The sequence below is a fragment of the Pezoporus wallicus genome, unplaced genomic scaffold (assembly GCF_028554395.1).
Source record: "Pezoporus wallicus isolate ANWC-B61680 ecotype Strahan unplaced genomic scaffold, APGP_CSIRO_Pwel_v1 contig_5767, whole genome shotgun sequence".
Taxonomy (NCBI): domain Eukaryota; kingdom Metazoa; phylum Chordata; class Aves; order Psittaciformes; family Psittacidae; genus Pezoporus; species Pezoporus wallicus.
Genome location: NW_026640599.1, coordinates 10,111,980 through 10,135,802, shown reverse-complemented (window position 1 = coordinate 10,135,802; position 23,823 = coordinate 10,111,980). Strand labels below are relative to the sequence as shown.

The window sequence follows — 23,823 nt, the reverse complement described above, 5'->3', positions numbered from 1 at the left end:
ATAGAAGCAATTCTGTTTCATTATATTTGTTTACTATTCACCCGCAGCTTATTTATTTACCTGCAGTGTTTTCTTCAACCTCTTCCCCCTACCAAATACTCAACTGCCTTCCCTAACAGTGCCACCAAGTGACCGGCCGGGGCCGGAGGCCGTTCCCCGGCTGCGTAGACATCCAGCAACCGCAGGCCCGCCGGCTCGGGAAGCGCCTGGGCCCTATGGTATGCCTCTGAGAGACACAGTGGAAAACAGGAGCATTACAAAAATAACGCACTCATCACGGTACTTATTAAACGCGAAACCCACGCAGCTCCCCATGGACAGCGCTCGCCCGGTGTCCAACGGCTGCCGGTGGCACCAACCTCGGCCCCTCAGAGCGGCTGCTCCGCCCTGGGCAGGGCACACGGAGCCGGCGGCCCCGGCGGCCCGCCCCTGAGTAAAGGCGCGGCCGCTGGCAGGAGGCCGAGCTTGAGCGGAGCTGCCTGGGGACCGGAGGGACTAGAGGGGAGCTGGCTCTGAGCGGCCCTGCGCTGGGACCGCCCTGCACAACGCGGCGGAAGGGCCGCGCCGAGCATTTGCTGTCCTGGGAGAACCGCGTGCCTCGGACAGGCGTGGTCCCGGTGACGGTCTCGGTCCGGGTGACGGTCTCGGTCCCGGTGGCGGCTGGGCGAGCACCATGCTGGCTACTCGGTAAGGCTGCCCCCGCGCCGCTTAGCTCCCGCCGCCGCGGCGGGGCCGGGGGAGATGGTGGCGGTTCCCTGTGGCGGGCCCCGGGGAGGTGAGGCAGAGCCCTGGGCCGCCGTTGCTGCCTTACCGGGGGGCGCTGTGGACCGAGCCGGGTCCCGCGGCTAGGCTGCCTGCACCCAGGAGGGGATCCGGTGCATGGCTGGCGGGGCGGGGTGTGTGTGTGTAGTGCGAGCCATGGCTGGCAGGGCGCTGCCGGGTGTGGCTGCCTGGAGTTTAGGGTGAAGGCGTCTGGCCTTGGCCGTCTTGGCCTGTCGGTATGAGGAGCGCCTCGCTCAGGGCGCCTGAAATGGCATCGGGCGTGATAGGGTCCCGCGGGGGTGCGGGCGGGGTTGAGGTAGGAGTCATTCCCTGACTGTGCCACGGGTCCAGAGGCTGCATCACTTACACAGTTTTCACCATTGCCATTCTCTGGTGTGTATGAGACTGCTGGCTTCTGAGTTGGGTTATTTTTGTGTGTGTGTTCCCTTTTTCTCTCTTATGTACTCCTGGTGTACCTGCAGACAGGGGGAAACATGTATATAAGATATATGTGTGTAGACATGTACCCAGGTTGGATTGGGCTTTGAGTAGCCTGGTCTAGTGGAAGGCATCCCTGCCCATGGCAGGTGTTTGAACAGAGTAAGCTTTAAGGTCCCTTCCAACCCAAACCATCCTATGATTCTGGAGCCCGGGAACTTGCCTCTTTTTTGACCTGAAACCCCAGCCTCAGCTGAATAAAATTAAGGGCAGAGTTCCTATTTCTTGTCAGGATAACACTATAAATTATCATGAGGAGTTTTATTCCTGGTGACCCTCTGTGTATTTTTGTGCTATCACAATTTTGTTTGCCTGGAAGAGCTGCACTGGTTGCTACCTGATTGAACTCTTAGTGAATTGTTGGGTGGATTACATTCTCTGAAGGGTTCTCATGGTTGTCCCTTCTTGCTGAACAGCTAAGAGGATTATATCCTGCACATTAGGCTTGTTCTGAGTTGCAGCAGTAGTAAGCCAGGGAGGAGAAGACCGGGCTTAGCTGAATGTGACTGTGTGGTAGGCCTTGTGATATCCTTCTTCGGCTTTTCCACCTTCCACTGCTATGGACACCTGCCAAGTTCAGGACAGGTTTATGGTTAGGGTCATGGATGATTTCCCAGATGCACATGGACCTGCCTACAGGATAGAAGATGCTGTTTGTCCCAGGACATCTGAGTCAGTGAAAAGACCAGTTACTGCCAGTGAATCATTCTTCCTTCCTATTTTCAGATGAGGACAGGTATCAGTTGAAATTTCAGCTGGCTTGGAACTGTTGTACTGATTGTGTGTGGTTCTAAAAATCAGGATTAAAAATTAAGAGTGTGGTTTCTAAAGTAATCAGCACTGTTCCAAAAATAAATCCTAAACTACTTCCATGGCATTAGTTTTAATGACAGTAAATTCTTCTGCCTGTAGGTTGTGGATGATGAGGAAGCTTCCTTCTCTTCTGGCTCGGACACTCACTTCTGGGACCACTGGCTCCCCAGAGCTTCCTGACATGAATGAAGGTAAGGTAATTGACTGTACTTTGGAAGACGTGGCAGTATTTCTGTGTGTGTTTGGAGGTTAATGGCAACAAATATGCACACGCATTAAAGTTACAGACATGGAGGCTCATCTGGTTCTTTAGCATTGGCAGAACATGTGATTCTTCTTCTGGAGGGACAACTGCTTCTCAAGTTGGCTCTGCGCAGAAAGGAAACGTAGTACAGAAAGATACTGTGACCACTGGAGAGAATTGTAGAACCATAGAATGGTTTGAGTTGGAGGGGACCTTAAAGATCATCCAGTTCCAACCTCCCTGCCATGGGTAGGGATACCGTCTACTAGACCAGGTTGCTCAAATCCTCATCCAATCTTATCGCAGAAGGAATAAAATGAAATGTCAGAGTAAAGAATATTGCTATTTTCTAACTGACATTCATTACCATAAATGAAGCCATAATCAAAGGGTTTAAGTGCAACATGGGTCATGAGTCCTGAATTAGCAAAGTCTGGGGAGCAGAAAAAAAAGTTAATGGCCTTTTAAACCTGTCCTTGATCTTTTTTGAATTTATAGTATCACTTTTTTGCTACCCTTTTTTTTTCATAGCTAGAACCCAGGAATATAAAATGACCAACAGATGAAGGAGCGAAGTGGGAATAATGTTTTACAGAACTTTTAGTGTGTTAATAACACTAATTTTGTAAACTTAGAGAAATCTTTTAATCAGATCAGCAGCATTGCCTTGTGAAAATGTTCTTGTCAATGGCGCTCTGTGTTGAAGGATTGTTTTGGCACTCTAATTGTAGTAATAAGCCATAATGTGCCTGTTGCAGAAGTTTTAAAAAAAGTTTTCTTGCATTCTAATCCCAGGTACTGAGAAAAGGGGAGGAGGAAAAGGGCTGTTGCCAGGTACAAATAATTCCTTCATGGACAAGGGGTAATGGGTTAAAACTTAAACAGGGGAAGTTTAGGTTGGATATAAGAAGGAAATTCTTTCTTGTTAGGGTGGTGAGGCACTGGAATAGGTTGCCCAGGGCAGTTGTGAATGCTCCATCCCTGGCAGTGTTCAAGACCAGGTTGGACGAGGCCTTGGGTGATATGATTTAGCATAAGGTGTCCCTGCCCATGGCAGGGGGGTTGAAAGTAGATGATCTTAAGGTCCTTTTCAACCCTAACTATTCTATGATTCTATATAAGGAAGAAGTTCTTTACTGTGAGGGTGGTGAGGCACTGGAATGCATTGCCCAAGGAAGTTGAGAATGCTCCATCCCTGGCAGTGTTCAAGGTCAGGTTGGACAGAGATTTGGGTGACACGGTTTAGTGTGAGGCGTCCCTGCCCATGGCAGGGGGATTGGAACTAGATGATCTTAAGGTCCTTTCCCACCCTAACTATTCTATGATTCTATGATTCTATGACTTGGATTTCTGCTTGTTTCTGAGATCTTCTTGCCCATTTTGTTGCCTAAATAGAAATCGCAGGTTATCCAGTGCAAGAGAAAATGAGGGTTATTCATTGTTAGTGAATTTCTTTTCATGCTAGTTAATAAATGCTAATTTGGAAAATGAAAGGAAAGAAGCATGGATACAGAATATTGCATTCTTGCAAATATTACCCTGCTCTCTATATCTAAGTTGTAATGATGCCACCTAGAAGGCGAGTGGAAACAGTGAATCTGTGAAGCCATGCTGGCCTTCCTCTGGTTTTCAAGGAATACTAATATTTTGTGGACTGTATAACTGTAAGTATTTGAGATTCTGTTCTAAAATTATAACAAATAATGTTATACAAACTTTCACTGATATGTAAACTAGTTTGTTTTCACAAAACACCAAATATTTACTAGCTTTTCATATGCTTCCTCGCAACTTTGGGTCTCAGTTGTGAATATCCCCACTTCCTCCATGATTCTCCCAAAGGCTACATGAAGCAGGACTTTGGAAGTTTTCTTAAAGACAACTCATCCCATGTTTTGAAAAATCTTCCAGATACTCTTTCCAAAGTTAATAGTGTTTGTCAATAGCACATGGTAACACTGAGTTTGAAAAACTGATTGGAATTACACTGCAAGCAGATACTACACAGAGCCAGTAAACAAAGTAACCACAAAACTGGCTTTGAAGGAAAGGATGAACTCAGTTGAAAACATGAAGATACTGAGTGTAAATCAGGCGAAGACAGGGTGCCTACAGTTGCTTACTAAAATTGCAGGACACATGCTTAAATGGAACTCAAGCAGGTAGAATGATCGGGTAACTCCTTACTAGATGTAGTTTGCGTTGTTTCTTTTAATTGATAATCTAACCTGTGTTTTCCACTCCACAGGACACTTACCCCTTCATGTGAATAATGGTGTGTTGTGGTAATCTGTACATATTAAAATATTTGCTATAACACTAAACTAAACAGCTACTGTTTTTCATTACTTGAGCATTAATGAAAAATGAAATGCTATTACTCTTGTCTATTGACTTGCTTAAAGCCTCTTCGCCTTCAGTGAATGGCTCTGTGGCAGTGTTGTCCTAGATCTCTCTCAGCACATTGTGTTTCTGGTGGTGTGCTGGATATCGTGTTTCGTAGAGCTTGTGGGATACAAAATCTCTTATACAGCAACTCCTGCAGTACTTAGCTTCAGGTTAGACATTTGAATCTGCGTCTTTCAGTAAGTTAAGACCAACCTCTATAGTGGTGGTAAAATACGTGACAGTGGTCTACCTGAACCTGGATACAGCCTGGGGTAACACCAGCAGAAGAGGACGTGAATCTCACTGGCAGAGATGAATGCAGTGATCTTGTCCAGCTGCCCTTGTGTCCTTCTTCACATCACAGTGCAAATATACTCAGACCCTCCTGCTCTGGCATTAATGATCCACTGATCGTAGTTTAGGAGATACTGTGAAATGTACAACAATAGATAAGCCCCATTTGGTGCAATTGTTTTGCACTTTTAAGACATTTGCCAAATAAGAAAAGGGAAAGAGTTTATGGACGTCTGTGCTTAATAACTTACTTAAATTTCTGTTGCAAGAGCAAGGTAGTCTTCCCCAGGGGAAGGGAAGAGAGAAACTATGTACTTATGAACCTGTAAAATGGACTAAATTTAGCTTCACGACATTTTAGGAACATTTTTATGCTTTATCCCTTTTATTGTTAAAATAAAAAGTATGTGGTCTCAGCCTGGCAAATGTTCACTTGTATGCCTAAAATTGAAATCAGAAGTATTAAATTGGACTAACAATGTATATACATGTTTACAGGTTTGGACCAGAGGTTTTTTCAGAGTTTTCTACTGTTTAGAGTTGAAAAGGAAGATGAACTTGGTTTAAACAAAGAGAAGGTGCTGTTTATTCCCCCTCCATCCCAGCACAGTCTGTGCACTATCGGAAAATTGAATTTTTGTGTTCTAGAAGCTGTAAAAGTGTTTCTACTAACACTATGTCGATCCAATGCATGCTATGGCAGCTTCACAAGTGGAGTGTGAGTAACAGAAAAGTAGTACCTACTCTGTTAATAAGCTGTCTGCTTCTTAAGAAAAAAGAATCTGACCTTCCCCCCTTAAAAAAAATAAAAATTAACTCTTAAGATTTGAAATCAGTTTCTTTCATAATTTTTGTTTTCCTTAGAATTGTAGTGGAACTCTTCTAATTTCAAAATACTTTTTTTAGCCAAATTTCCTAAAGAAATGAGGTCTAAGCAATCTGTTTTGTCTTTGTCTATCTCCTTGTCACCCTCTTCTTCCAGAACCAGTTGTTTCTTGATGTCAGCCAAAATAGATGAGAAACAAATCTTGAAGAGAAATGTGTTTCCACAATCTTTGTGAAAACTGTCTTTGAATCAGAGGTTCATTAGGGTGCCAGAGCTAGTGTTTGGGTCAGCCATGGACTGTGGTGTTTGCTGGCAGCTGGTGAGCGACTGGGATCTCTGTGCTGACTGGCTGGTGTTCAGCCCCTTGCATATGTCTAGGCTAACCATAGCTCATGCTAGTGCTTGTCTAGGGGGCAGGCGAAATAGAATTAGGCTGGGAGTGCAGGAACGAGAGCTGAAGGTGTTGCAGGGGAAGGGACAAAAGGGAGGTAAGGGGTGTTGCAGTGGTGGTGGTGTGGGGGATTTGGGATTGGAAAGCAGCAGAAAAGTGACTGTGTGGAGGAGTGGGGACACGGCAGAGCTGGTCTGGCTGATAGGGGAATGTGATTTAAATACTGATGAAATCAAACTCTGCTTGTTCCAGGGTTCACAGGATAGCTTGCTGATCACTGCGAATACACTGACCAGGCATTTAGCTTGAAAAGTGCCAAACCTGGTGGTACCTAATAACCTGCAAGTATAAAGGACTAGCTTGTAATGCAGCAGCCCTCTTTCTGTTTCATTGAAATTTTTTTTTTTTTGGTAGCCCTTCTAGATGTGTCCCTATTTTGTCCCAGTATTTTAACCCCTTTGTATAAAAGTCTTTGTAAATAAGCAAGGAATCCCAACTATACATTCTCAGCTTCTGTTCTGAGCTTGGGAATTATTGCTGCTTGTTTTCAGGTGTTTCCAAATAGCATACATTTACCTGCCTAATCGTGATGGAGCAGTTAGATAGAGTTGATGGGATGTTAGCACACTTAATAACCTCATCCAAGGAGAGTAGAGAAACTGCATATGCAGATTATTCTTGAAGTTTATGAAATACTTGTGCAGAACTGGCATCAACTCTAAGTGCACATAGTGCAGGAATTAATTTTATAGACCTGTCTTCAGTGTCTTAACAACGTGTTCTTTGAGACTGATAAAGATTTAGTCTGTGAAACCCTGCTGGCAAGAGCCAGTCTGATGCTATTACCTGCCTTCATGAGTGGGATTATTTAAAAAATACTCTCCTCAGTCGCAGTCTCCCAGCTGCACTGTTCCTGTTTATGTTCTTTTATGGCTTTCTGATTTGTGTTATCTCCAGTTTTGTTTGTGTTTAGGCTGAAATATTTTCACATCAAAATTCCTTAACCTGATCCTGATCTGCTGTGTCTTTCAATTGCTAATTAGCACTGCAGGTGTTTGATTGCATTAGCAAATACTCTTTGTTGGCTAAACACAATAAGCTACAGAATCATGTTACTCAATCCATTATTGTGACATGCCTACTAACAGCAGCAGAGAATTTGGCCAGACTTTTGTTTCTGGAATGCTATTTGCATGAATTTACTTAATTTTCCTGTTCTGGGATGAGGATGGTGCCTCTTAGCACCAGGCAGCCTCAACCTCATGTTCATCACTTGCAGAGCTAAGCTTGATTTGCTTTTGATTAATTTTTTTTTTTTTCAGTGCGAAGCAGATTGAGGGAAATAGTGGGAGCATCTACCAACTGGAGGTACAGTGTGCATTAAATGTATTTTACTTTATTTGTGAAACCCAGGTAGAGCTCAGGGCTGTGGTAGTGGAAGTTAACATGTTAAGCTTGCTGACTGGGGAAGAAAGGAGATACAGCTAAAAAGTAATGCAAGCAAGGTTTCTGAATTGTCGCTTTGAGGATCACAAGGTCTGTACCACCAAAGGAACAAAATAAGTGACCTTGATGCTTAAAAGATTCTCCCATCAGCTTTGAATCCAATGAAGGTGTAAGAGCTCTAGAGTCTGGCTGGAAATGTTACACTGCTGTTGGTTGCTCTTGAGTTATTTGTTGGTGTCTTACCAACATGGTGGTGGATTTATACTGCACTGGATTCAGAGGCAGCTGAGCTGGCTCAGTGTGAAGCAGGCTGCATCGTTAATGGACTGGCAGCACTTATGTCACTTTGGAAAATTGTCAGCTTGGGATTGGGGTCTCCTTAGTCAGGAGCATCTTGGGCATTTCTTTTCTCTGCTGTACTTTAATATTAATTTACATATAATTTAAATGAGTGATGATTTGGCTTTATTTAGGTTACTTTCCTTCCCCTCCATCATGTTGAATAAGCCAGAGTTGACTGTAATCCTCCACTGTTATCAGTTCTTAAAATCAGTATAGCCTGAGGGAATTATGTATTGTAGTTTGGTTGTTGCCATATTCTTTGTATTTATTGTTAATTTTCTTATGGCTGCGTTTGCTGAGTTCTTCTTTCACACTTTGTACACTGATAGGGAAATGAAGAGACGCTTGCCTGAGTGGAGTGTTTGATGTGTCTAGGCCTTCTGACTAGGTTTATCTAGACAGGATTATAGTCACACTAAAGAAAAGGTCTGAATCTGAAAAGCTGATTTTTGCTTAGTAAGACTGCTACCTAAGCATGATAGGGCTTGAAATTTTCATTAAGTCAGCTGAAAAGGGCACTTAAAAGAACCATTCCTGCAGCCCACAATGGGTGGGAAGGAGCCCCGCTATATAGAAATACCACCTGAGGATCAAGACTTTAGAGGCTCTGGAAAAATCTGATCTTCTATCCATTTCTTTTTCCCCACTGCTCCAGCCCTGGGAGGAGAGTAGATTGAAGCCAGGATCACTACAGCAGTTCTTTTCTTAGATAGGTATGTCTCTTGTGGTGTATAAATTACAACAGAAATGGTTTGTGGAGTACTGTATGTAACTACTATGGAGAAGTAAAGCTGGGGAGCCCATGGCTGGGAGTGCTTGGGAATGACAGGGTTAATATGTGAGGTCTGAAGGACATGGATCATGTTGCCTTTGAGATCATACTTTTAAAATGAAGTGACAAAGAGTTGATATGTGTGGAGACTGAACAGCCACTGCTTTAGTTAAGTCAGGCCGAAGAATGATTAAAGAGGACAAACTAAGAACAGCTTGATAGGTAGGGGTCCCTAAATGTGAGGCAGGGAAGGACTGATGCGCATGCAACTGGTCTACTGGGAGAGAGGAGAGATACATGTTGGAGGAATGCTTTTGGCTGTTATTTTTGCTAAAAGGAAACTTTGGTTCATGATTTCTCTTGTAACGGCCGGTAACATTTTGTATCAGAAAGAAATATTTTGGGTATGTATTTATTCTGGTTTTGAACTTAAATTGTAATTAAAATTGTTAATCTGCTCATTGCTAATTACAGTCTAGATACAGTTGTGGCCATTTCAGAAATAAATAGCATAATTTCTCAGAATGTTTAGGGCAGGCATTAGTTAATATTTAGATGAACTATTGTTACTATATGACTGGTGCTGCAGTGTGTAACAGTATTTATCTGTTGAAAAATGTTATTGCCTTGAGACCAATACTTCTGTATATTGAAGAGCACATTCTGAAGCTGAAGTCAAGAAGAGTTCTGGTGCTGACCTCAGAGGAGCCAGGATGGGACTGGTGAAAACAAAACATAGTTAAATTTTTATTGTTTGGTCTCTATATGCTTGTAGACAAATTTCTGGTTTACTGTCTGATTAAGATTTACTTTCTGATATAATTTCTCTGAAACCTTTCACTGAAAGACCTTGGAAACAAATATTTTAAAAAGCATAAAGGTGCATCATCTTGGACATTGCATCTTTTCTTAGTCATCTAGTATATTCTGTTTCTATGCAGTGGCACACCTTCAAACATTAACCCCCTGGAGGAGGTTGTTATCTTTCTATTTTCTCTGAACTCTGCAGTACTTTTGTTGTTTAGATGTGGTAAACCATGTTTCATGTTTAAAACAAACAGAAATTTCTGCTGGACTTTTACCCTCTTTGATCATGGATTATTCATATTTCCTCCCAAATTCTTAAACAGGAAAGAGGGAATATAAATATGTTGCAGGATGACGGCTTTATACTTCTCTTCCAAAAATAAGGCTCAAAGCAGAAAAGTCTTAATCTTAAATGGCTAATGCCCAGAATTTATCCAAAGTCAAAATTGAAGACATATTTAATTTTTGGTGAAAAGGTTCTTTTTGTTGTTTTCTTTATTTTTCTATTTTTTAAATTGGTTTTGTAAAACACAATGGCACTCAGGTCTCAGCAATGCAGCATGCACAACTGAATGAATAGCACATTTCCACAAGTTTAAAATCAAGTTTGGTTACATAGTGTTTTATGCCTTCTCTTGCTCTGTGAAATGAATTCATAGGTTTCCATACCTTTTGGCTTTATACTGGAACTGTTGCATGTTTAACCCTTAAGACACTTAATGCTTTGTTGTTGATTCTAGGAATTGTACGAAATACTTGCTTTTTTTTAGTCAGGTTGCACTTTTAAAGGGAGAAACATTTGGAGGAACAGGTAAGAGAAAATGTTGGGCAGGGTAATTGTAAGATGCCTGTGCAAGGAACCAACTGGGTAGATTGTAAAGAAGTGACAGCAAGTTGTCCTTTACTCCCTTGTGGGAGTTACAACCCCTCTGACTTGGTGCTGGAAAAGCAGCTCTGAAGGGATAGTGCTCCTTTTCCTTTATTATTTATTTCTATAACCTTCCTATGTGGTTGTAAGGTGACTATGGGTAGGAATAGAGAGGGGAAATAGATTAATTTCCCCTTTCCTTTAGCTTGCCGATCAAGTGTATGCTGTATGAACTGATGCTGTAAAGGGAGAGCTCACCTGTGGATGCTAGCAAGTCTTATCAGATTAGTTCCTTTTGTTGTTAGTGCTAACCAACACTATACATGCTCTACTTTTTGGGAAAGATTATAAGTTGGCAGTCCTTCAAAAATTGTGGCTGTAGGAAGAGTTGTGATATGGTAGCTATGGAAGACATGAATGTACACAAAACCTCATAGGTTTATGCCTGATTTGTTCTTTTCAAGGGGAACCATTTTGGTAGCATTCGGAATTAGAAAATTTTTGTTATCTCTTTAGCACAAAGTATGTGCTTGCCACTTGTGCACAAAAATACTTAAAAGTTTTCTGCAGTAGTCCTGCTTAGCATATCTCATTAGGAGTATTTCACATTCTTTTCACGGCACACTCACTGTGTCTTGCTATTTTTACTACTGTTTTGTTTTCATTTTGATAATCTTCAATGTGACATCTTTTAGCTGTGGTTGCAGTTCTGTTGTCATGCTCCATTTTTTTTTTTTTTTTTTCCCCTTACAAGGGATCATGTGCAAGCAATGCAAGAAAGAAAAGCTCTTCATACTTTACTGGCAAAACAGCAGGAAGATCTCCCTCCTAGGAGGATGAAGGATAGCTACTTGGAAGTTATTCTACCTCTAGGAAGTCAACCTGAAATAAGAGAAAAGTACCTGAATGTACACAACAGTGTAAGGTAACAAGGGAACCAGCATAGTGTTAATTTTCATTTACTATGTATGTAGGTATTTAATTGTCAAAACCCGTATCTTGCAGGTTTGGAAGGATACTTGAAGATCTTGACAGTTTAGGAGGTACGTATCTACGCCCTTGTAAAGAATGCAGAAGTAATGCAGAGAAAGTGAGTTTGTTCACTACTGTTTGGTATAGTATGACCTCAGGGAGGGAATCACATCAGTGTTTTTTCTCAAAAGAGAAGGAAAAAACCTGAAAGATACTGATGCTGAAGGAGAAGGAAGGATGACAAAGGACAGTAGCAAAATTGCTCAGCTTCACATTCTTGCCTCTGCCAGTTCTGTAAAGGAGCAGCTCAGGAATAATTTACTAAGAAATGATCCTAGATTATGAATATGCATTGAGTGTTAAATCAGAAAATTTGCAAAGTGCGCTATTTCAAATTAAACCAAATTTTGCTCTTAAAAAAAGGAAACTCAAACCAACAAAACCAACACAAAACCTAACAGATCGTGAGGTGCAACTATTTCAGTCTTCCCTTTGGGGAGAAGATATTATAATGTGGAATGAACAGACTGTATCCATTGAGGAAAAATGGAAAACAGTCTATAGGTTCTTGGATTCTGTCTCCAAATTGATATTACGGGTAAAAGTTACTCAGTTGTTTCATGAGTTAGGGTTGGGGTTTTTTTTGTTTGTTTTTTTCCCCTCTATTTATTTATGGGCTTTAAAAGTTCAAGTTCTTTGACTTTTGTTTTAAGCTAAAACAAGTGGCAGGTTGTTAATGTAACTTGGAGATACTTTTCTCTTAAAATGTCACCAGGTGACTTCTTTCTTCATTGGAGTTCTCTAGCTGGTTGGGAGCATTTTGATTGAGGTTTTTGACAAAGAATAAGTGCTTATTAAGAGGAATTTCTGAATGGAACAGGGATTTTTTTTTTTGGGCCAGGGTGGAGGGGCAGCAATGAAAGACTGTGAGTCAGGTGGACAAAACTGAGGAAGGCAGGGAAACAAGTTAATGTGTCATATACCTATTGAGGATAGACAAAACAACTAGATGATTGGTATTTCTTTCTGGGACAGGGAAGATGCTGGCTTCAGTACCTGTCTTGAATTAGAGAAGGAAACTTGAAACAATTTGTACTACCTTCTATTGGTAGATGAGATGAGCCTGGTTTTCATTCTGTGTCTTATTTCTTCTGGAAACCTGTGAAGTTCTGAGTTTTTTTTGTGTTGGAGCACAGAATGTTTGCCTTGTTTGTAGTCATACTGGGCTTCAGTCAGTTCTGCTGGGGTTATATTGTTTTAATGGTCACGAGTACTAGGAAAAAAACCAAACCATTTTGCAGCCTTGTATTACTCCAAGAAGTCTTTTTACTTGGATATGCTCTTCTGAGCAGAGCTAATTAATTTAAATAGTGGTTCAGCTAGTAGTAATTACAGTGTGATAAATATGTCTGACTATGCTTTCATACCTGTAAGGCACAGTTTTATCTAATCTGCACCTCCTTAAAGGAATCTGTAGTTGAAAGTAAGTCTTCAGACAGCATGTATCCTTGGATAACCTGCATGAAATCGAAATAAAAGGTAGGAAGGATCTGAGACTGTGGGCTGCAGGGGTAGAGGGAAGAGATTATGTGGGATTGGATGTGGAGCGATGAGTTAAAGTGGTCAATTACATTTCTATTTGTAGCCAGTAAATATGCGTATAACTGGGACAGCTACTGAATCATTTTTCTTTATAGCAATCTTGTGAGTTACACAAAATGTGGAAGTCATGTGCGCTCTGAAACATACTTTAGTTTGTGTTTTACACGTACTTCTCATGCTTCACAAAGATGGCTTTGATCTGCTCCACTGAAGTTTTTTGTTAAAGAGCTGACTCATTTTTGGTCTCTCCACAGTTCTTATTTGCTACACTCACACCAAGCAGGAAATGCAGCCAAAGTCTCCTTTATCAATAGTTACAGCTCTGGTGGATAAAATCAGTAAGTGGCAATTCGGTCAGTAGGAATGTTTTCATTTGTTTGTCTTCCTCTTTCAGCAGCTACTGCTGTCCCTGGGTTGTTACTGAAGATACCTTCTTCACACTCCTGTTTAGTTCACTTCATCTTGTTTTGTTGAAGGGGGAGCATTTCATGTTTCGCATTTCCCTTCCTTTCAAATACAAATTTCATGGACATTTGTGTTTGGTTTCATTTTGACACGAGCTTCTTGGGTTCATTATTGAACAGTTTTTGTTCTGGTAGAGTTAGATCTCGCTTGTGTCGCATGTTTTGCTGAACACTGCTGTGGGTCTGCCATTTGTGTGCGTACTTCCTTCTGTTCTGGCTTCTGTTCCTTCTCCTGTTCTCCTGTTCTGACAAGGCAGAAACTGCAGGCTGGCAGTGTGGTCCCTTGCAACAACTGTCTTTTCTGGGTTGACTTTGTGTGTGTTGCCACTTGCAGAACACAAAAGGTCTTAGAAAATCCAGTCTTTCTAATGTTACATGTTAGTGATCCAGCAGCCTCTAATGTTTGTGTTGTAGATTTGTGCAAGAGGATTATATATCCAGATTGTGACATCAAATTCACAGGCAATGTTTCTTGGGTTGGGAAGACCTCAATGGAAGTGAAGATGCACATGCTGCAGGTTAGTTCCTGTGACTTCTCTCCATCTCATCACAGGGATGAAACGCTTCGGAGGAATTCTGGATGATATTAGCAATATGAATTACATTTTCTAGTATAACTATCTTTAAAGGGCTTGAGGCAGTCCTGGTGTTTCAAGAATAAGATAACTTCAAGTAGTCTAGATGCAGCAAATTACTCTGTTGCTTACTTTTCTTTCAAGATGCATTTTTCTTAACCAGTGTTTTGTAATTAAACTGTGACACAGTACTCCTACAGGAAAAAAAAATGTGGCTGTGCTCTGCATGTTCTTAACTGATTTTCCCCCTGCTTTTGGCAAACTTTATTTTTTTATTTGGTATTCAGTTTCAGTGTTAAATTGTATCTCTTGTGTTCATCTTATCTGCTGTGTAGCACAACTTTTGTAGTAAATAATTAAATACTAAAGAATAGAAAATAAATGAAGGTGTAATAAGACTACACTGTGCAGGAAGCAAGAGGAATATTCATAATTAAATTAAAAAATTTCTATTGAATGTTTACTGTCAATTGATTAGTTAACTCAGATGTTAATTCCGTTATTTAATTATTTAGGGCAGCAAAGATATGCTATGACCACTTAAATTATGTTAGTGGCTATAATTCAGAGAAACAGGTAAATATTTTTTATTCAGTTGGTCTCCCTAAGTGGAGCCTTTGATATAGGCAATAACATTTTACCTTTATTGTCTGAACTCCTCACAGTGCTGACATTAGTGGCAATTTGTTATTGACAGAAAATGTTCTGGTGTTTCGCAGAATAAAGGGTCCTTTTACAATGCCTGCATTGATTTCCTCCCCACCCAGCTGAAAGTAGTAGTTAATAAGTATTCCCAGTGTAATATTTACATTGAAGTATTCCTGAAACTAGAGTTTTAATTTGCATTATTTCGTTCTTTTTGACCTGTTGTGAGAGATCTTGGATGGGATGACAGAATGGGAAAGTAAACAGCATTAACAGTGTGATGGCATAGTTGATGTCAACTGAATAGTTTGCTAAGCACATTTATAATTGTATTTTTAGAATATAATTGTTTCCTGTCTCTCTTAGCTACATGATGGTGATTACAGCCCTGTGTTAGATGCAACCTTTGTCATGGTAGCCCGGGATCCAGAGAATAAAGGGTAAGTTGTAGGAGAGGAAAACAGTTTTCAGATTCCTACTGTGGTGAAAACAGCAAACATGGCAGCTTGCTATGTGTGTGGCATGTAGCCACATATAAGGCATGTAGCATAGGTGACCAATCACATAGTTGATGTTTTCTGCTGGTAAGTGTTACTCTCCTGTGACAAGCTTTGGAGCACTGATTTAACAGGTGATACCAGGAATTGCTGTTAATCTTGGGATTGGACCCTTTTCTTAGGTTTTTTTTTTCTGCATTTGAATGACTGGCCAGATAAACACAGAAATGAATGAGTCTGTTACAAACCCACCTGCATTCTAAGAGTTGTTAGAATTAATTGCCATCTTGCCATAAAACTGGAAAAGATTGAGTTTTGATGGTTAAATAGTCTGAGTGAATAATGCCATTAATTCCCTAATAGATACGATAGGTTTCATCAGAATAATTCAGTCTAAAACTTACTTATCTAAGTAGCATGGAACTAATAAATATTTACAGAACATAAAAAAAACCCAAACAACCCATAAGCCATTTTTTGGTTTTTCTCATTCTGTAACTCCTCAGTCATTAAACTAATGGGCTGCTTAATTTTAGTTTTGGTTTGCCTCTAGCACCAGAAAAATCGGTTGTATTTCTTACCTCTTTCTTGTGTAGCCTGTAAAAGTGATAAATGATTTTCTAACTAGTTTTAATAATTGCCTGTATTTAATGAAAAAGGATATGTTTAATGAGGGGGGGTTAACTTGACATAGTTATTTAGTCCTGATAATGTTAGAAGTACTTATTAGGTTGGTTTCATTCAGATTTGTAATATTTTCTTAGACCCTATTAACATAGTGTACGTTAAAATATCTATATATAATTATGCTTCTCATTTTAAGGACTTCTTTTGCAAAAGAGTTACATCAAATCTGATGTAATTAGACACTAGCAGATTGACCTAGGACAAGCCTATATGAACTTGTGCAAATAGATACAAACTTTAGTTGCTGTTCTCAAGCCAGCTACGTTTTGGAAGCATTCTGTCCATATAAGGAAGATATTTATTCTATGTGAAGTAAAAACCTTTCAGAGAGGCACAGGGTATGTTAGGTTAGTTATAGTGCCATAAAAACATGGATGTGTGGCTCTTGGGCTATAGCAAACGCTCATCTCTGCAGCTTGGGTCTTGAACAGGACAGCTGCTGTAGATGTGTCCTGAGCTGTGGAGAGAGTGCATGAGCTCTATCATGGAGAAGGAGCTGGTGTGTCTCTGAAATCCAGAGGTTTAGCAAACCAGGAAAGAGCAGTTTGTTCTAAGCTAAAACATCCTCTCTGCATGCCTCTGTCACCATCTCAAGTAAAGGCTTGGGGCAGTGTTGTCTTGTTCAGCAGATATTTGTTTGTGTGTATGTATATATATATATATATATATATATATATTGTTCTGAGCATTTGTATTAATGTTGAAATAGAAAAATAATAATTAGAAATTATGGGGAAGAATGGCTCTTGAAAGTAAGTGTTTGCCTTTCCTTGTGACAATAAATAATGTTATGTAATTAGGTCAGAATAAACTTAGTTGTGCAGAAAAATAAACACACAAATTTGGGCTCAAGGCAGCCTCATATCTTCTTTGATAAGTGGTATATGTGGTAAACAGCTTTCAGCTGTTGATAAGACTGCCACGGGAACATGTAGATTATAAAAACACTTGCTAGCTACAGCACTGTGCGCTTTCTGCTCCATGAGGAGTGGTACCATTCAAGTTTTATGTATTCGTTTTGGACTATCCTAGGTCATCACATCTTCATTTGCTGAATTTTTAAACAGCTTGAAAAATCTTCATTTTAATCCATGTGTACAGATTTAGCTCTTTAAGAAGCGTAGATGCATCACCCTTTCTTAATTATGCTGTACAGTGGTTGAATCATTTAACTGCCTCTTGAGAGTTAAAGCTAATTTGGTATTCTGCTGGCAGCTGCACAATATGAAATAATCTATTTCTATGATATAACCTCAGGTATCTCTTTTCATCTTGTACTGTGTATATAAGCAAAAATAGAAGACTGTTATAATGTTTTTGGAGGAAATATTATTGTAAAGTTTGTAACTAAACCAGAAATTCCTGTCCATAGGCCAGCATTTGTTAATCCACTAGTTCCTGAGAGCCCTGAGGAAGAAAAAATCTTCAATCAAGGGGAATGTATGTCAGATTTCCTGGTAGTATGCACATGTGCCTCAGATTCAACTTAATAGCTAGAAGGAAATAAACTTCAGAAGTGTTGCTACTTAGAAATGCTCCTAATTTGTTCAAAACTATGTTTTGTTCTGTCTCATATGTCAGTAGTGTAAGAGAGGTTAAAAGCCTGCTATCACCATTCTTGGCAACTCTTTGGCTAAACTGACACAGAAGGGCACTCCTTATGTGCTCTGCACCCCAAGTAGAGTTCTCAGTTTCTAGGATGCTCTCTCCACTTCAGATCTGAGCGCAGCACAGGCTTTCCTAATGCTCTGGCTGATTGATTGCCCCCATGGTGGGCCTGCTGGGTTCATCACAGCTTCCTGCCTGTCGAGTTCCTTGTTCTTTTTGGAAAGAAATTCAGAAAAAGAAAGGGGGGGGAACCAGGGAAGGACTGTGTATCTCCATCTTATTTTGTTTGAAGCTGGAATATTAAAGCAGAGAATTAGAGAAACATTAAAGACTGAATGAACTGAAGATCTAAAATTTCAACCCTTGTGGCCTACGGTAGTAAAGTCTGTCATAAATTTGCATTCTTGTACCATTGGCAAAACCTGAAGAAGGTTGGTTGTTCTGTAAGGTTTCTTCTTTGATATGTTTTTTTATATTTTGAGGGGAATATTGAAGTTTTCTGTAGGAGCCATGGGTGGGTAGCAGTTATGTATATCACATTGGTGAGGAAACAGTGAAGTTCTACCTTATTTTTCTTTGATATGGTCAATTCTAAAAGCCAGATTTCTGTTTGAATCTATGGGACTGTGGAGTTACAGCTTTTAGCTTCTGGGGGAAAAAGAGAAAAGGAAAGAGACGGCTGATTCCATGTTAAAATGTTCAGAGCAAGTCAAATGTTTTTTTTTTTCTTTGAACTGTAATATGTTTTTTTTAAAAATGTTTAGTGAACAAACTGAAGAGGATTGATTTCAGCACCGCTTCCTTACTGAAAATGGCGCCCACTGCAGAAGAAAGAAACATTATTCATGACATATTCCTTAATACGTTGGACACAAGGCAAGAAGGGGAGGGGTGGAGTAGAACTGAAGTCTTTTGGAAAAGTCATGTGCCTTTTAAGTGGGTGCTTGTAAGAGGGTAGTCTGGAATAAAAGCATGCATTTTGTTTTCCCATTTCACCATTTAAATTCTGTGGCAGTTTATTTGAAACACAGGTACAAATTTTAATGTACATCTCTTGAAAGAGTCTTCTGTTGTTAGTGTTAGCTGTGCCAAGATGATGAAAAGTGACACTATAAGCACAAAATGCTTCTGAGCCAGTTGTTAGGAAGAATCTTGAGGAAAAGTGTTAGTGATGCTTAACCAAATAAGGGAAGGGAATGGTTTTGCAGCTGTGTGACTTGCGCAGTCTGAGAGTTTTCTGCCCTGATATCTAGATAAAAACCTGTCAGGGTAGGAATTGGCCATATTTTGATCAGGTAACCTTGCCATGTGTTTTAAATATAATACATGAAAGCAGTATTTGGGGGAGACTGTTGTTGATGTACTTCTCTTACATTTGAGCTTTGTGGGAAATCATCCAGTGCCAGTGGTGATAGAACAATGCCTAAGGGCATTAATGCAGTGGCGTATTTGTGGATAATTTGTTATTTCTTTAACTTATTACACAGTTGTTATTTTCAAAGCTGTTTACCAAAGTGAGACATGCTTTCCCCTAAAATTAGCAGATGTATTTTGTACACATTCTGTCTGGATCTGAAAACCTCAAACTGTCTACATGTTTGATGTTTAATTACTGTTAGCTCATTGAGTGCTTTTAAGTCCTGTTATGACTTAGAAAACAGTAAGACTTTCTCTGACAGGCTTTGTGGTTGTGATTCATCTTTTCTTTCATGTACGTTTCTTGAGCTTGTTCATTCACATAAGCTTGAGCATTAACAGAAGTTTTTGAAAGATCAGGAGCATAGGCTTATTGCAGTAAAAATCAAAGTATCACTTTAGATAAGGCTTCAAGGTCAGTTGGAACAGCTTTTAGTGAAGGAATTTATACTTTTTTGGGGGGGGTCCTTTTTTATTGTTTTATTGGTCTTGTTTTTTTCCTTTTCCTCAGTGTGTGTCTGCATTTGCTATTTGTGCATTTTTCACTTGCTGAATTCTCCTAATGTGGGCTATAAAATTTATTATCTCTTCCAAAGGACAGTAAGTTTCCGGAGTCGTAAATTACCACCCAATTCAGTGTGGATGGAAGATACAAAGCTAAAAGGGCTACAGATTTGCCATCCTCAGGTATTTTGAAAAATAAATTACAGAAGCAATTACTTATGAATTGTCTTGTAAGATTAATCAATCCATTATTTTGTTTCAGTTCTGCAGTCCTTGCAATGTATTTAGATCTCAGTTTCTTTTGTCATTTTTCTGTTACCTATATTGGTTACCACTGCAAAATAGATTTTTAATTACCTTGTTTTCTTACCAGACTACTAATTTTATGTAAAGAGAGTCCTTTTCAAAGTGTTAAGGTTGGGCTTCTGGTTGCTGCACAATTCTGAGGTTTTATGTTGTCAAATGAGTCAAATGATGTCAGAGTCAGCTTCTATGAAGTAAAGTTGCCTCAGTTATTTTGACTTTTATATATGTATTTCAGTAGTGCTTTTTCTATATTCAGGTATTGGGAGTTCTGTTAAATACTGTGAACTGAAGTGCAGACTTCAACATGATGCTTTGGAAATAATGTATGTAATATAGCAGTTTGTTTTTTTTTTTTTTTGTTTCCACCTATAGGAACGAAACATCTTCAATAGGATCTTTGGAGGTTTTCTCATGAGAAAGGCGTTTGAACTTGGATGGGCAATTGCTTGCAGCTATGGGTGAGTTGTAGACCTTCAATATTTATATAATCCAGAGCACTGTGCACATACACATAGATTGGGAAGCCAAACTAACCAGCCTAATGACAATCTGAGTAGAAAAGTAGGTGTCTAGTAGAATTTTGCACTGTTAGTGCACAGCACTGCTTTATCTAGAGAGTCTCTTGTATTTACAGAGTTTTGCATCTTGCTTCTTGTTAAGCATCACATGTCAAGCTAGAAAATACATCCTTTTTCTGTTTTCTTTTATCTTACCAAGCCATTGAGATTGACTTTTGAAGATACGTTTTCTTTCTAACCATATAAAATAGACATTTTGCCAAATAAGTATATCATTCCGTACAAAAGCAAAATAGTTTCTGAGGTTCTTCTAGTAGCTTCTTGTGCTTAGAAAGTGTGACTGAGGTCATCAGCCAGCAAAGGTCTATTCATAAGTTTAATGGGAGTATGTCTAGCCTGATGCAAAGAGAAGTGCTTCATGTCAGTGCTTGGAAAACTGTTGGCAGTGATGGCACGAAGATTGCCTAGCAAGTATAAGTTATAGAATAATGATGCAATAACATGTTATAGAATCATAGAATAGTTATGGTTGGAAAGGACCTTAAGATCATGAAGTTCCAACCCCCCTGCCGTGTCCTTAGAGAATGTGTGCTTTTATTGGTGTGAGAGTTTGCCTCCAGTTATTTTTGTTGTGGGTGATAACATAATTCTGTAGCACTTCCTGTGGCCTGTCTTTAGGAAAGGTATATGCTGTAGTAAGCCTTCATTCAAAAGCTGATGAGGAAATATTTTTAAATTTCTCCAAACACCCTCATTAGTCTTGAGAAGAAATTTCTCTTTTTCTTGCTCAGGGGTTCCAGACCTTTTATTGTATCTGTTGATGACATCATGTTTCAGAGGCCAGTTGAGGTTGGATCCTTGTTACTGCTTTCTGGACAGGTAGGAGTCAATTTCTTTTTTAAAAGAGAAAAACTTATCTTTGCTGTAGTCGCTGTTAATCACTGATAATGAGCAGTGCATTATGAGAGTGTGCGCTTCGATTGTTAGACAGTGTAATGAGGTCTGTTACAGTGTGTCGATGCCAGTAATAAAGTAGGAACTACAAATCTTGTCTTAACTGTGCAGGTCTGTTACACAGAAAAAAACTACATCCAGGTTCGAGTACACACTGAGGTTTATGATGCAGACACCAGGGATCACCACACAACCAATATCTTCCATTTTACATTTATATCAGAAAATGAGGTTCCACGAGTTGTCCCCAAAACATATGGAGGCAAGTATGCAATTAATGCTTTGTTGTCATAACTCTGTAGAAAAGATGACTTTCTGTTGGAACACTGGTCATTCTAATAACTGAACTAATGGCATTTGAATAATGTAACAGGGTTTCATGGCAAACCGAGTTTATTTTATGCTTTCATGACCATGTGGATTGCTTCTTATCTTACCAATTATGAAGTTGCGCAGTACTGACACTAGGGTACTAATGTGGTTCTCTTTTCTCCACCTTATTTCAGAGTCCATGTTGTATTTAGATGGGAAGCGACACTTTGCTGCTGTGATGAAAGAAATCTGACAGGCACTGGATCAGCAGAATAGCAGCATGCTGTCTTGGAAAGAATTGTCACCAGAGATGGCTAACAGACAGGTGCAAAAAATAAAACCAAATCCCCTCCAAACCAAAAACCACAAACCTGAACCCCACAACAGAAAACACCTTTTAAATGCTATTTATATATTTGCATATATTTGGATTTTTTTATTCTTTGCTACTAGGATTTGTTGAAATCTATTTTCACATGCTAATGCTAGGAAAAAAGCCTGAAAAAATACAGTACTAAGCTTCAGGTAGCTTCTTTTTGTCTGCTTTGAGTAATTGCATTATGACCTTTGCTATCTTGTCACCATCTGCCTTCTTTCTCTTAGTAGCTCTCCTTTGTGCTTCCCTGATAAGGGATAGAAGTTTTATCAGAAAAAAGTGTGCAATAGGTAGATACACACAGATAAAGCCATTTGACCTACATTCTTGTGTAAATTAGGTTTATTTTTTTGCATTGGGCAGCAAGCATAAGCTCAGAAGTTCCTAGTGTGTGCTCAGTGTAAAGCAGGTGCTTTCCATTAGCTGGGATTTTACAAGGCTGTACAGCTCCTGTTTTGGATGTTTTCATGGTTCCCTTGGGAGAAAAATGGATTTTGTGATGGAATGAGGTGACCATATGGCCTCTTTGGCATTCTGTCTGTGTACAGCTAGCCCTTGCCAGCCTCTTCTAACTTTTTTTGTTGTATATAACTGTAAGTTCCTTATGAATTATTTCTCATGGTCTGTAGAGATGTGCTTGGTGAGGTTGGGTGGGACTGGGAAACAGCACTGTAGGGTAGATTGTTTTGGTTTGTTAGGGATTGGGAGCAGAAAAAGTAAAATGCTGCTCAAATGGCAATGGTTATGTTTAATGCTGGCATTAGGGGTCTGGCAAATCTGCACTGAGCAGCTCCCAAGTCAGCTGCTGAATGGAGAGAGGATTTTTATCCCACTGAGGATGGAGCTAGAGGAAAGCCCCCTTGGCTGGATTATTTTCTGGTTCCTTTGTAGACTGTAATGAAATATGAGTATTGCACAGCTTTAAAAATTGTCAAGTTTATCTGTGAAGCGCAGAGTAATTCTCCGTCACAGAAGGGACACCGTGGGGACATAACTATGGTATCTAAGTAACAGGGAGAAAGTACTTGGCACCAAAGTGTTTCTGATGTGGTGGAGAAAGTTTAAATAATCTCCAATATCAGGAGTAGCTAGGCTCAATGATAGGTTAAATGGATGAAATATGACATCTTACAATACACAAGAACAGACTCTGGCTTCCCTGCTAGGTTTAAAATCTTGAAATCAGGAAGCAGTATGTAGAAGTTATGTGAATCAGCACAGATGCACAAAACAGGTTGATAAAGCAACATGTTGAAATTTTTTTTTAGTTGGAAAGTTTGAGAAATTCACAGTTAAGATGAGCTTCCTTTGGAGCTAGGATAGCATGAAGGTCATGGCTCCTAACAGCTGATTGGTACTCCCACAAGGAGGATGAGTGTTGAAACAATCAGTGTGTTATACATCAGCCTTTCCTAACATTTGGCTGCCTTCAGAAGTTAGTTATCTTTCCAGGGGAGGCACAGGGGCATTGCCGGATCTGTATTGGATACATTGAAGTGATAGCAAGCTCTTGGTTCCTTGCATGGAGTTCCTCTCTTCAGACACACTCCAGTGCTGATCCAGCTGTATGCTGTTACAGTCTTTTTATTACAGATATAACAATGTATATACATATTGTATTTTCTATTTTTATCCTTTAAAAAAACCTCTTGAAGCTGAATATGCTTAGCTGACCACACATATAAAGAACTGAGACACTGAACTGAAACTCTGGAAGGCAGGAAGTGGAGGGATCTATGTCAGACTGTCTGAAGGATTACATCAACCCAGTGGTCCTACCTGGGTCACTTTTGTATAACGCTTGTAAGTTAAGGGGGTACCAAGTTCTTCCTCTAATGCCTCTTCAGCTGTATATATCGTAATTTGTCAATTCAGCTTTGGGAAGGGATGAAAGAGGCAAAATATATGTAGTAGAGTAGGGAGCAAGAGTAGGAAG

General features: G+C 39.9%; 1 protein-coding gene across 5 annotated transcripts; it reads left to right on the top strand.

Annotated features, from left to right (window-relative positions):
* The first annotated feature begins 634 nt into the window (after positions 1–634).
* Positions 635–21,835, top strand: ACOT9 (acyl-CoA thioesterase 9). Of its 5 annotated transcripts, XM_057419478.1 has the most exons (16): positions 635–687; positions 2,173–2,264; positions 4,566–4,592; positions 7,539–7,584; positions 11,206–11,376; positions 11,457–11,494; positions 13,280–13,363; positions 13,904–14,007; positions 15,076–15,149; positions 17,266–17,333; positions 18,266–18,377; positions 19,514–19,604; positions 20,100–20,185; positions 21,037–21,124; positions 21,311–21,461; positions 21,706–21,835. In XM_057419478.1, exons 1-16 carry the CDS (start codon positions 674–676, stop codon positions 21,762–21,764), a joined length of 1,305 nt encoding a protein of 434 aa, XP_057275461.1. In that variant the 5' UTR covers positions 635–673; the 3' UTR covers positions 21,765–21,835. The 5 variants fall into 5 exon arrangements, with proteins under 5 accessions (XP_057275461.1, XP_057275463.1, XP_057275466.1 ...); XM_057419480.1 differs by lacking the exon at positions 4,566–4,592; XM_057419483.1 differs by lacking the exons at positions 4,566–4,592; positions 7,539–7,584 and having other exon boundaries at positions 668–687.
* The last annotated feature ends 1,988 nt before the right edge of the window (positions 21,836–23,823 follow it).